We start from the raw sequence: 13,480 nt of genomic DNA, 5'->3' as shown, positions 1-13,480 counted from the left end.
TATACGTGCACGCAGAACTGTTACAGCAAAAAGTCGCGTGTATTCGTCAATTAACGCTCGGCAGAACGAAAAAATATGATCGGGTTTGCGAGACAAGTCCGTTGCGAAAGGTGCCTACGTAATTGACTCGTTATCGGACAAAAAAAACATGAATAATGTAAGCGCCGCCAACAATCGCATCGCGCGCGGAGTGCCGATCTTCGGCGAAAGGATAGAGCGCAACGCACGCATATGAATGGGATTAGGCGCGAAGTGACCTGTAACAAATGACTGCTACGCAGATTCCGAAACGCAACACGGCGTCAGTGTCGATCGCGACGGCCGATAGCTTCCGCAATAAGAGGCAGGAGGAGGATCGCCCCGACGACCGGAGTGCAGCCGAATGCGAGCCGAGCCCCGTCGGCGGCGCGAGGACCAGCGAGCCGCGTAAGACTCCCTCGGGGTCTTGGTGGTGGCGCACCGCCCCGGGCGTCGAAAGGCCGGCGAGAGCGCGGATATGTCATGCATCCTGCGCGTACAGCCCAAGCCCCTGTCGCGGACTCGCAACTACACTGAACCGATTCGATCCTCGCGGCCACCGACTGCTCCCGTACCGCGAGGTCGCGCGATCGACGCGCGTCATGGTGAGTACGCCGCGCTGGTCAACGAAGACCGTCCGGAGTCGAAGTTGACGACGCGCGCGAGCGCCGAGCCGAGCTCTCTCGCGCTCGCTAAGTCGCGTTCGACGGTCAGCTTTCAGCTAGAAAGGCCACGACGGCGATGCCGAGCGGACCGAGCACGCTGCTGGTGCTGTGGCTGCTGGTGCTCGGCGGTGAATGCCGCTGCGGCGAGCGGCTGGAGCGAGCGCTGGACCTGATGCAGCAGCGCGGCAGCTCGGCCAGACGACGCTACGACAGCGAGGACGCGGACACGGTCTACCACGAGAGGCTGCGCTCCGCGCCCATCGACGTAACCGTCACGAAGGTCGTCGTCGAGGTACGTCGCGCGCAGCGTCGCCCGCGCCGCCCGTGAGCACGCTCGAACGAACGCAGCGCGGATGCTTGCAGATCCCGCACGGACCGTCCAGCAGCGGCGCCACCGCCAACGGCCGCGACGCCGCGGGCTGGGCCACGGTGGAGCGCTGCGCCTACGAGCCGAGCAGCAACTCGGTGCGCACTCGCGTGGCGTTCAACGAGCTCGCGGTCACGGGCCTCGTGCAGCTGGTCGTGCGAGAGCCCGACTCCCCGCCGGGCGCCCGTGCCGATCGCCACTTGCCGGCCGAGTCGTGCCGCATGAGCTTGCGCCTCCGGCGCGCCGGCATGGACTTCTACACGAGTCCGATCGCGCGCGGACGCGGGCAGATGCGCATACGCACCGAGTCGAGCTTCCTAGAGCCCCGCTTCGCCTCGATTTACGCCTACGGCTGTCGCGCGGCGGTCGCCCCGCAGGTGGCGCAGACCTCGTACGACCGGGTCGAGTCCGAGCCCAGGAAGAGGGAGCTGGACAAGGATGTGCTTTCGGTGAGCGCGTTCGCCCGCGATATCGCTTGGAGGCGGCAGGCTGGCTGTGACCGATGGGATGTACGTCCGCAGGAGCTGAATCTCCCGTTGAACTTCACGTCGCAGGAGGCGAAAAACATCGTGGAGGAGGAGGACTTGATCAAGGAGGAGAATCGGCTTGGCGCCTCGGTCGCCGCCACGCCGCTGGGCTTCTCCAACGACGCCTTGCTCGACTCGCTCTGGCGCTCGCGCGCCGACATCGCTCGCGAGATGGAGGACGTGTTTCTCAGGAGCGCTAGCCAAGCCATCACCCATTACATTGAACGACAACTTCATCCCGCTATCAAGGAGACTCTCATGCTGTCTATGGGTTTCACCATCAGTTACGGATGACACACGACATCGGAAAATTTTTAATTCGATTTGTTTTTCATTGTTTCGGGCGATGTTTATTTATTGAGGCTTTTCGAGCTTAACTGCCTTTACTATTCTCGATTCCTTTCACTTGACTGTGCTTCCAAAGTAGGAAATAGAATTGCATTTTCCCTTCATTATTATTTTAACAAATATTAGTCTTCCTCTGCCGTAGATATAGCATAATGCATTGCATTATGTTTTTTTATACGCAAGCAAAACCTACAACAAAATACATATATTTTTTTCTTCTCCAATAATATCATAACTAGAAAATAATGTCGTCGTTGATGATTGCAAATATGTTTTATTCAAAAAACTTCATTCATGCTTTTTAATCAAACTGTACAAATTAAAGAACGAATAAAATAATCTTGACTGTATACAACTAGCTGTAACGTTTGACGTCATATTTTTTACATTCATAAACAAAGTAAATGTACAGATAAGGTAAATATTTTTTCAAAGTATTATTGTGTGAATTGATATAATTTTTCGCTTAGTAGGAATTTCACACCGATTCGTAGACATTATTTACATGATAATAATTGATAATTTGACAATGAAAATTGTGTAACAACTTGCCACACTCAAATTACCAAAAAGATCTAATTCAAACCAGTGATTTCTGTCAAAGTCTATTGCACGTCTGTAAATTTGCTTTGCTTATAAGTTCTTAAAATATAAACAGGCGGCAAGACATATGTCTGTCGAGTTTCCCTTCAATTTTGGGATCACAAAACTCACTCATTAATGACTGAACATTATCACATAGAAAATAGAATTTCTATTATTTCTTAGCAGATATATGCATACTTCAAAAACTCTTTATTCTTCTATTCCACTCGTTATTCTAATGTAGAAACTTTGACAGTACTCCGTATCTCCAACTAAAGTAACGAAAATATAATTGCGGCAATTAAAAATTAAGCTGATTAAATGATTTCTGGACTTGAATGACCAAGCAAGGCTTTGTACAATCTCAAGAATCAAGAGAAAAAGAGATATCCACCCTCATCTCCACTTTGCATTTCGAATGACGGCGACACACATCTTTGCGTATAAGAGCTTATCGACATCTCGTAAAATTCATTTCTTTTTCAAACATTATTGATTGTTGGCGTAAAATTTTGATACGATACGAATTGATCAGTTGATTATTTCATATTTTTATACAATAATTAAGCATCTTGATACAATACTTATTTGAAAACTCGAATGAAAATTTCAATTAAATTTACATATTGTGGTGTTTTCATTTCACAGGTGAATTTGAGTATTCATTTACAATAATATAGTAAAATCATTTACTGAAAATTATTGAAGTTAAGTTTACTGATGCCAAGCAAAAGCTTGAAATAATAATTCCACGAAAACTTCCCCGTGTGTATTCAGACGAAGAAATAGAAAGGTACACTCTAATAACTTAAACTAATGATCTGAAAGCACAAAGCAATGGAGGAGAGAAAAAATAAAGACCTACTAATACTCATGATTTTCTCACTAAACATTTCTTTCTTTGTTTTTTCTTACAAATAGTAATACAACACAATAAAAAATCCTTACGTTCGATTTTTGAATATCCTCTTTTGTACAATGTAAATGCCTAGCAATATACCAATAATATTTGAAGTGCACTCGACAACAGGGAATCGGTCAAGTGGTAACCCTATGAATTTCATTGATTTATTGGAGATTGATAAATTCGTTATTATGTACAATGGCTTAATTGATTCCAGGGCTCGTTTTATCAACTCAGCTATGGTTGTGTACGTTTGTCTCCCTAGAAAACGCAGATCAGGATAAGAATAACGGCACATTGAAGGCCATTCTTATATTTCGTACATATATCAACTCCTTGTGTTGGAATATCATCAATGGATTTTTGTCGTGTATGTGCCTTGTTGCATCTCAAACGCGCGACGTAGGGTAACTGTACCAGTACCAGAACAGGCACCAGAGCATGGAAATTTGAACTTAGCGCTTTTTGTTGTTTTTAAAATGCTTACTTTATTTGCATGTTGTATCTTACATGTACTTAAAAAAATTATTAAGACAGAGAAATACCTTGTAAATGAACTCGAAGCGAGATTGAGGTTCAGTCTTAACCTTTACTTCGAAACGTATTTATTAGATCATGACTTTTGTTTGTTTATATTCTTTCGTCATTTGTTCATTGACTGGTGCAGTTACCCTAAAATGTACAAAACGAGATCGCCGTCGTCTCTCCGCGAGGGCTTGTTTCCCGCACGTCGATTCATCTAGCCGCATGAGCAGCAGCAGAGATGGGCGAGTGTGACTGCGCCAAGGACAGCGCTGGAGGTGTAACCGAAGCTCTTGGTCAAGGCTGACTCTGGTGAAAAGTATTGGGAAGATGAGGCCTGCCTTCCAGCTTCGAATACTCCAAGTGGAACTCTTTGGGAACCTTTCTCCAGTTGATCACGTCGAAATAGTAATAAGTACCGCGCTCGTACGTCGAAGTTTTCTCGACAAGACCCATTCCCGGGGCTTGCGTTATCCACACTTTCTCTTCCGTATGATATCGCCATTCCCGTGTGTACCTGCACCAACGAAAAATTATCATACGTTATTCACATTAATCACCATTATTATTTCAAATAAAAATACAACAAATATAATTACAGTTCTGCTGCAGCTGCTAGTTGTAGTACATCACCTGCATTGGTATAAAACATGTAAAACAACAGATCGTCCTTATATCGATTTAACTTTACAGGCGCCAATTTGTCCCTACAGTTGGTTTGAAAGATCATATTTATATAGAAAATACATTTCTCATTTTAGATGCGCCAAAGCGTTCCTCGAATCATCAAGTTACCTGATGGTCGCATTGATGAGATACTCTGGTGGAACATTATAGTCTATATCCTGTGGTCGACAAGGCGCTTCTGCCCAGGGTCCGCCGAAATTTTGATGAAGATTATCAGGCGAATTAAGATTAAGCCCTAGCGCCGTAAGATCTTGTCCTAATGCTAATGTAACGAGATTGGGATCTGTTTCCGCTGCTCTGATAAATGTCAACAATCCCACCATTCCAAATTGATCTTTCACCATTGTACCAGGTATATTTGTTACTTTACCTAAAAGAGAGAGATTTGATTGAGAAAGTTAATTATAGAGATCTTACATAGATAATTTCAGTTGCTATCAATTGCAAAAATATCTATGTTACAACTATACTGACCATCAGGTGATGTTTGAATGCCTTTTTTGGCAATTTGAGACTTTTCCGAATTGACAGACCTATTTGCTTGTAGCACATCAGGACTGAGCTCTGGACCTAAGCCTACAGACATTCCTTTGTCACCAGGTATGATACTTCCTCCTGGCGATGGACCATCCCTACTTTGGGTTCCTGGTAGCGCTGGAAAATCTTCTGAGCTCATTGTAAATTCACTTGATTCAGACGTTGGTTGCTTTACCATTCCAACTGTGATCATAATGATTATATTAAAAACTGGACAATAGTTGTACACCCACCGACAGTGGATTCTGCACAAAGGTTTTAAATTTGACTGCTGACGACAAAGTAAATACAGATTTTGAAATTATCGCCAGAGATTTCACTCTTGATTATTTGGTTAATAAAAAAGAGATAGATAGGTAATCGATAATATTTGAATCTATATTTATTTTGACTTCAGCAGTAAAATTAAAAACGTTCATGCAGAATAAATTGCCGATGGATGTATATCTAAGATATGAACACACAAAGAACAGCATATTGAATATCAGTTGAAAACTGATCATTCATCAATCAACAGAATTGAAGTGAAAATACAATAACCAATACCTACCATAAGGTTGTTTTCCAGGCATTGGGCTAGGTTGAGGCATTGAAGAGTCACCTTGGCCTCTATTAGTTAGAGAAGGAAACTCAGAGAGATCCAGAAGTGGTGGTGTACTTGTGTCTCCACCACTTCCACCTGTACCACTACCAAATGACGAATGAAAATTATTGATACCTTGAGATCCATAACTACGATTTTGTGGTATTCCAAAGCCGCCCATTCCACCCATTAGATTAGCATTCCTAGTAACAAATAATGAATATGCATATGGTTTTTCTTATTCCATACAATTTCAATATCATAATTATATTTTCATTGAGGATCATAACCAATCATGTTCTCAAATGAATTTTTGATACAAAAAAATTTTGCTTTTAGAAGAGACAGCAGTTTTAGGATTTCGTCACCAGTTATATTGAAAATATTCTGGACGGAAACTAATAATGAATATTTAAAATACTTTTAAGTGATTTTGTACACAAGAAGTCAAAAGTTACACTACATTAGTTTACAAATTTGTGGACCTAAATTTCCGAGAGATGGCGTCTAAATGACTTCCGTAAAACGAAAATCTGCTACCTATCAAGGGTTGCTGTAGCGACCTGTGGCATTAATGCCATAGGTGCAGTTTACGCAACTCTATGTACAAAATGATTTCGACGTCTGCACATTTTTATTTTACTATTATACTGCAGTATCTATCATCGTTGCTATTAATAGACTATAACTTAAAAATATATACTAATAAGAAAACGATTTTTTAAATATTTAAAGACTCATCATCATTTAGTATTATTACGCAACGGTGTGCTCAACAGAAAGTATGATGTTTAATTAAATTCATTCATGAAAATTGAAAATACATGATTGTTTACTTTGATCAATAAAATAATTTTTATTCTGCCCTGATAGAATAAGGAGGGGGCAAAACAAGACTCGGAAAATTAAAAATTACAGCAAAAAAAGGTAGAAAGAAGACAACTCACCCTAAACCCGGCATATTTCGTCTATCACCCGTAAAAGTTCTCTGTCCAAAAAGATTTCGACTGTTCATAGGCGACAGCTGCTGCTGCTGTTGTTGCTGTTGTTGCTGCTGATGATTGGTTGTCGGTTGACCAGCACCGACGACCGCCGCAGCCGCACCCGGGTGATAGAGATTCGGTCCGATGACCGCTGAATTGGCAGCAGCCGCGCTGCCCGTGGATGAGCCGGAAAACATGCCGGACGTTGGAGTGACATGACCCGCCAGGGTCGAGCTCAATGTGCTACCACCACCGGCGCGCGACGCTAAACTTGCATTAGCTATACTCCTCGGTGGCTGCTCGAAATTCAGATTTGCCATTTGATGACTCCACAGTCTTGCGTCTTCTTGCTCTCCGTTCTGTGATGCACAAGATTTGATTATTACACAATGCCAACGATTGTGCTACCGAGCGTTTGTACCGAAGAATTATTTATATGTGGTAAAATAATGGTGCACGAGCTTAGAAATAAGGGATGAAGGACCATATGAAAAACATGCGCTATACATGACCGTCTGAATAAGGAAAAAAGAACGCTTCCCTGTGTACAATCTACCTGCGCTTTCCCGAAAGTCTGGGACCCTTGTGACGTCACCAGACATGTCTACACTAGCATCCGTCTCTCCCACGTACCGACACAAATGTTTATTCTAAAATCTTTGGGGGATAGTTTTCATTCAGTCTGACTTTAATTGTCTAGACAACGTAATTTGATATAACTGTACAAGGATTAAATATAATTTGCTCTTAGATATTCACGGTAGCTCCAACTTCACGTTTGATTATGTATTTAGAAGCTATGTAGCGTATGTTTAGATTGGATTCGACTGGAAAAACAGATCCAATTTCAACGTAAGGCTATTGCGAAAGCGGCGGTAAAGAGTTCAAACAAAAAGTACGTGTTGCATCATTCCAAAGCTATATCCGAGGTTTCATTAACGCTGAATATCTTTAAGAAACGAATAAACTGCCGTTCTACGATATCTGTTGCTGGAAACGATGCGCTTTGAGATCAGTTTGATGTACTGCGCTATTTCAGTGAGCGATCTGGACAGCACACCATTCTGATTTTCATTTACTGCTTAAAAACCGATATTGCACTGAATTTACTAAAATATAAACTCAAAATATGTTAACAAGACGCAATGCGTATACATTTGTATGTATACTGTAAACAGATCACAAGTAGCTTGATATTAATAACAACTGGAGCATCTGTAATTGAAAGTGATTCTTATCTTTTCATACAAATAACACTGCACGAGAATGATGATTTCTCAAGCTAAGATATCGGACTTCGAACTAACTTAAGGGACTTTCAAATCAAGCAACTAATACTCTTCAAATAAAAATCACAACAAACAGATCATAAAGTTACAAAATAAAAATGTACCAATAAAAAACAGATGTTTGACATGTTAAATATCTCGACGTAAGTTATTTTCAGCGTCTACTCGCTGGGCCAGGTTAACAAGATATCATTCAATAAGAAGCAGTACGTTACAGTAAATTACTTCATAAAAAACAGAGGTCCTACCGTTCATCTATACTTGCAAGCATCTATCTTTCATTTGCACGGCATATACGCATTAAAATAGCCATCATAACCAACAAAAAAATATCCAAAGTACACAAAGAACATACAAAAAATTCACGAGAATGTCTTGCTCTGAATGTGCACTATTACCTCGAGAGAAAAATAAAAACTATAGACAGGTGCAACGTGGGCTACGGTTTCCTAAATTTCACCCATACACATAAAAACAAATATTTTTGTTTTTGTTTTCGATCGCAGCGCATATCAATCAAACGTTATCAATTTGGAGAATGATTCTTGTTTTTGGCAACGCAAATGAATTTGACTCCCTCCCTCTCCCTCACTAATTCGCGAGCAATAACAAATGTGAAAACGCACACAGAACATGACCTCGAAAAGACGAAACGTACCTTTAGGGTTTACTCGACATGCCAGGATGACACACTTGCACGTATACACTTTGCACAGCTTCGGACTGATGCAGGTAGATAATTCGACTAGATTAGACGATAAATCCAGGATATCCAGTAGGACGTCGATGTAAGTAGTTGGTTGACGAAATGGTTGAACTAGAGTCTATCGGATGATCGCCGCGTCAAAGTGTTGCTCAACCCCAGAGCAAGGGCTTTAGAGCACGACGGCGACGGCGAAGCTGACTCGACGGTTGCTGATATATTTCGAAGCACTACTTAATTCATAAGTCCTCAGGACGTAGCCGTCTAACTCTCTGCTTTCCGTAGGTTTACGATGCGCAGCTGCTGCTTCTGCTGCTGCGTCCGAAAAATACACTTACACACACAACGGAGTCTCACTTGCTGTTCGAGAGTGAGACCAGCTCAAGCTACGAAAGAGACAGAGCTGTACGCGGGGCTCCCTTTGTGAAGAGCTCGTGTGTGTATGTGGTATGAGAGAAAAAGAGAGAGAGAGAGAGAGAGCTCTACTTATATGAGTGAATTTTCGAGGACGACGGAGATTATCTAGCGACACAAAGTAGTAGTATCGTAATTAGTAATATCCTTGTGCTGTTATAATGCTAATAAATTCTCCTTTTTCTCCTGTAGATGGACGCCATGCACACTGTCTAGTAACTTCTTTGCGAGTTCGTTCTATCCACGGTAGAGGACAGAATCCTATAGCTGTGAGATGATTGCGCACCACTGCTCGTTCCAATGACCAGTCTGCTGTTTCTCTCTCTCTCCCTCACTCTTTCTCTTTTTCTCTCTCTCTCTCTCTCTCTCTCTCTCTCTCTCTCTCTCTCTCTCGTATTTTGGCCACAAATTGCACTGCGCAAACGCGCGTTTGAGATAGTTCTTTTTCAGAGTATGCAAGTTATCCTTTACATTTCAATTTCTTTTACTCTTTTCTTGAATAATCAACTTAATCGATTCTGCACCTCTTAATCAACAGAAACTTTAGTAGATGGTTTTTGTGCGTTCCCGATTTTTAAGAAAAACATACCCCCATATTTAACATGAGCCGATATTCAGTTTCATTGAACTATTAAATAAAAATATAATAAGTGTAATCAATTCTGCGTTCATTGCTGAATAAACCCGCATAATCTTGTTGTTGCTAGAATATAAAGTTCATTAAATAATTAATAAAAGAAGAAATGTCAATGACTGTCATCCAACTATTGAGCGCTATATGTACTCAGTCAATAATTCAGAGCATTATTCTGGTCACAGACGAGGTAATTAAGGATCGAGAAATAATGTATAAATATATATATATACGCTTACCGACATACCTTATACATTATACTATTCTGATTCAGTTTTGAACTTATTGTAAATAAAACAGTCATCTACCATTTCTTCCAAGTTAACCTGAATGGTGAATGACTGAAATACATATTTACATAAAACTTTAAACTGGAAGGGAATAATATAATATTCAGAAATGAGTGTTGACCTTTTAGTCTGGTTATTACTCGTGTACCGCGGTATGGTAAGAGCTACTAATGAAAAGTATGGCAATTTTCTCATAAAATTATTAATAAACTTAACGTTCAAGAGCTTAAAAAACGATTGTAATTTTGATTGTCGTCCTCCGTATTTGCATTCATTGTAAATACAATTGATTTTATATTACAACAAATAATTTTCGACGCTGAAGAGGCGGGAAAGCAAAACTGTCGGTATATAAACGCACTGTAGTTCTAATTCCAGCGATACAATTTTGTTTTTCCACCGATTGAGCGCCAAAAATGATTATTTATTGAAATTCTAAATCAATGGTATTTACAAAGAATGCAAATATGTCAATAGCAATAGAAATTACAATCGTTATTTTAAACTCTTAAACGTTAAGATTCATCAATAATTTTATAAGAACCATCATACTTTAGCTACGCGGAAAAATTCGATTTCCACCTATTTCGTATTCACGAATCGAAAATGGGAAATGTTTACAAATATTAGAGACGATTAAAGCAATTTATATCGTTTTCCCTTTTTTATCAACAATTTCCCTTGAAAACCCAGGAGCTAACTTCGCAGTCCTGATCAGTCGGCGGCGCAGTCACCGCAGTTTTAAAATTAAAACGCGAAATAGTAACCTTAAATTTATTGTCATTAGTGACTGTATATATATATATATATATATATATCTTGTTAGAAGTTAGAATTCTGTCAATTACTTCAATTAAAGTCAGATTTTCTATTTTAAAATGACTTTAAAATCTCTATTAAGACCCATTTTCTACCAAAATTATGATTTACTGAAAAAGCGAACCTTCAAAAGCTGTTCTGTCATTCAAAACAAAGTAAATATTGCCAAGGAAGAAGAAGACAAAACGACACATTTTGGATTCAAAACTGTGAAAGAATCTGAGAAAACCAAAGAAGGTATGAAAAATTAAATTATTATATTTGTAATCATAAAAAAGTTGAAAATGTAATTATTACAATGATAATCTACTGCAGTATATTCAGTATTTGAAAATGTAGCTAATTCGTATGATCAAATGAATGACGCTATGAGTTTTGGTATTCATAGAGTGTGGAAAGATCTCTTCATTGAAAGATTTGCTCCAGAACATGGCTGTCGTCTTTTAGATTGCGCTGGTGGAACTGGAGATATAACATTTAGATATCTTAAATATTTACAAAATAAACCCAATCCTAAATCTATCAAAAGCCATGTTACAGTCTTTGATATAAACTCAAATATGCTTGATGTTGGACAAGTTAGAGCTAAACGTCAAGGATTTACCAAAGAGAGAGGTCATGACATAACATGGGTTCAAGGAGATGCTGAATCTCTTCCTTTTGAAAATGATACTTTCACAGCTTATACTATTGCTTTTGGAATTAGGAATGTGACTCGAGTTGATAAGGTATGAATCAATAAGATTAAATAGAAAGCATGTCAATTCAACGTGATTCTCTATTTTCAGGCAATATCAGAGGCTTACAGAGTATTAAAACCAAATGGAAAATTTCTTTGTTTAGAATTTAGTCATGTTGAAAATGATTTATTGAGATGGTTAGTTATTTATTTTAATCAGCTAGAAACTACAGGTTCATCAAATAATATATATATTTATTAATAATTCATCTATTTTTTAGGGTCTATGATAAATATTCCTTTCAGATTATTCCAGTGCTGGGTACTCTTATTGCTGGTCAATGGCAACCGTATCAATATCTTGTCGAAAGTATTAGGAAATTTCCCAAACAAGAAGAGTTTAAGGTATATGACATAAGTAAATAAAATAAAAAAGAAATAATTTTGTATTTTCAATAACTAATTTTAGTGAGTTTGATGTATTTATAATAATTGATTATAAGTGTAATTATTGAACAAGAATTTTTTTAAACATAATTTTATCTAATTATTAAATAATATACAACTTTGATTTTATTTACAGAAAATGATTTCTGATGCTGGATTCAAAAAAGTGACATATGAAAATTTGACCTTTGGAACAGTTGCCATACACATTGGTCATAAAATATAAAAGAATAGTACATCGCGATACAAGTAGATTCTTGTCTCGTGTGGCGTTTACACCCGAGCGAGGCGAGGGTGGAAAGGTACACGAGACGAGAAACTCTTTCCCGAACATGTGCCGTACCGTATTTTTTTATACGACGTGTGGAAAGTGTGATTTTCAACGCACGTTTTCTACCGAATGTGCGGGAAAGACGCACCTTGCGCACGGAGTGTCGAAAAGATATATCTATAAGAACAAAATGTTATGATTTAAATTATATAAGTTAGGATTTTTCATGTATATAATAGTATCACATGTTTGTTATTTATGCAAGGTCTAAAAAAGTTCGAATAATATATTTAACATATATTATGTGAATAGTTAATAGGCTGTGCACCAAAGATGCAATGATTTTGAAAATAACAATTTCATAGAAATAATATCTGAACTATGTATTATTATATAAATTAAAAAAGCACATATACATGTACATAAAGAAACTGCTGAAATAAATAGGATTAGTTTTTGACACAAATAATGTATGTTATAATATTTCCTGTACAATTCTTATATAAAAATAGATAGGACCTCCAACCAGTCTTATCAATGTAAATTCAATGTAAATTTAGAATAAATAAACTATTCTAAACATTTTTTAAATAATCGAAATAATTCAATACATATTTTCAATTGGTGTAACGTTACTTTTGATAAAATTATTTCAATTTTCATATGAAATTACTCCATAAAAAAGAACATTACTGAAATAGTTGTTGTTGTTATTATTATTATTATTATTATTATTATTATTATCATCATCATACTAAAATATTGTTATTTTTTGTTGTTAGTGTTGTTTCTTTTAAAGTGCAGTGTAATTTCAGCTTATAAAAAAGAAAAATCGAAGGATTTGTATGGTCTTTCTCAAAATGTCTCCTAATGGTAGATGGAAACCTACTGTTACTTTGGAAAGTTTAATTGTATCTGTACAACTATTATCAGCTTATCGAGACCCTGATGACCCATTGATGGCTGACATTTTTGAAGAGTATCTTTTCAAAAAAGAATTTATAAAGAAAGCTAAAAAATTTATCGAAAAATCGAAGAAACTGACTCAAACATGTGAAATTTTATATCATATTTACCAAGTAAAGTTTTATTCTTTAATCATCTTAAATAAATATAATAATTCACCATAAGATTTATTAATAAACTCTTATTTATTGTAATTTACAAAATTAGTTGATGCAATTATATTTAGTACATTTTTGTATGAC

General features: G+C 38.5%; 3 protein-coding genes across 4 annotated transcripts; 2 read left to right on the top strand and 1 right to left on the bottom strand.

Moving 5' to 3' along the window:
- The first annotated feature begins 759 nt into the window (after positions 1-759).
- LOC131665860 (uncharacterized) lies at positions 760-1,871 on the top strand. The gene is made up of 3 exons (XM_058938041.1): positions 760-975; positions 1,047-1,538; positions 1,626-1,871. Exons 1-3 carry the CDS (start codon positions 760-762, stop codon positions 1,869-1,871), a joined length of 954 nt encoding a protein of 317 aa, XP_058794024.1.
- Positions 1,872-2,169: 298 nt separating this feature from the next.
- LOC131665859 (regulator of gene activity) lies at positions 2,170-9,374 on the bottom strand. 2 transcript variants are annotated; one of them, XM_058938038.1, is made up of 7 exons: positions 8,674-9,374; positions 6,691-7,085; positions 5,711-5,946; positions 5,098-5,343; positions 4,733-4,993; positions 4,536-4,647; positions 2,170-4,453 (listed from the first exon to the last, which is right to left on the bottom strand). In XM_058938038.1, the coding sequence occupies exons 2-7, from the start codon at positions 7,044-7,046 to the stop codon at positions 4,234-4,236; spliced, it is 1,431 nt and encodes a 476-aa protein (XP_058794021.1). In that variant the 5' UTR covers positions 7,047-7,085; positions 8,674-9,374; the 3' UTR covers positions 2,170-4,233. The 2 variants fall into 2 exon arrangements, with proteins under 2 accessions (XP_058794021.1, XP_058794022.1); XM_058938039.1 differs by having other exon boundaries at positions 4,536-4,643; positions 4,732-4,993; positions 8,674-9,373.
- A 1,384-nt stretch (positions 9,375-10,758) lies between these two features.
- Positions 10,759-12,775, top strand: LOC131665944 (2-methoxy-6-polyprenyl-1,4-benzoquinol methylase, mitochondrial). The gene is made up of 5 exons (XM_058938220.1): positions 10,759-11,112; positions 11,191-11,603; positions 11,664-11,752; positions 11,836-11,959; positions 12,138-12,775. The coding sequence occupies exons 1-5, from the start codon at positions 10,935-10,937 to the stop codon at positions 12,225-12,227; spliced, it is 894 nt and encodes a 297-aa protein (XP_058794203.1). The 5' UTR covers positions 10,759-10,934; the 3' UTR covers positions 12,228-12,775.
- The last annotated feature ends 705 nt before the right edge of the window (positions 12,776-13,480 follow it).

This window comes from Phymastichus coffea, unplaced genomic scaffold (assembly GCF_024137745.1).
Source record: "Phymastichus coffea isolate CEN01 unplaced genomic scaffold, Cenicafe_Pcof_1.1 PCOF00055, whole genome shotgun sequence".
Lineage (NCBI taxonomy): Eukaryota > Metazoa > Arthropoda > Insecta > Hymenoptera > Eulophidae > Phymastichus > Phymastichus coffea.
The sequence above is the reverse complement of the archived record's forward strand: the minus strand, read 5'-3'. Positions and strand labels throughout refer to the sequence as shown.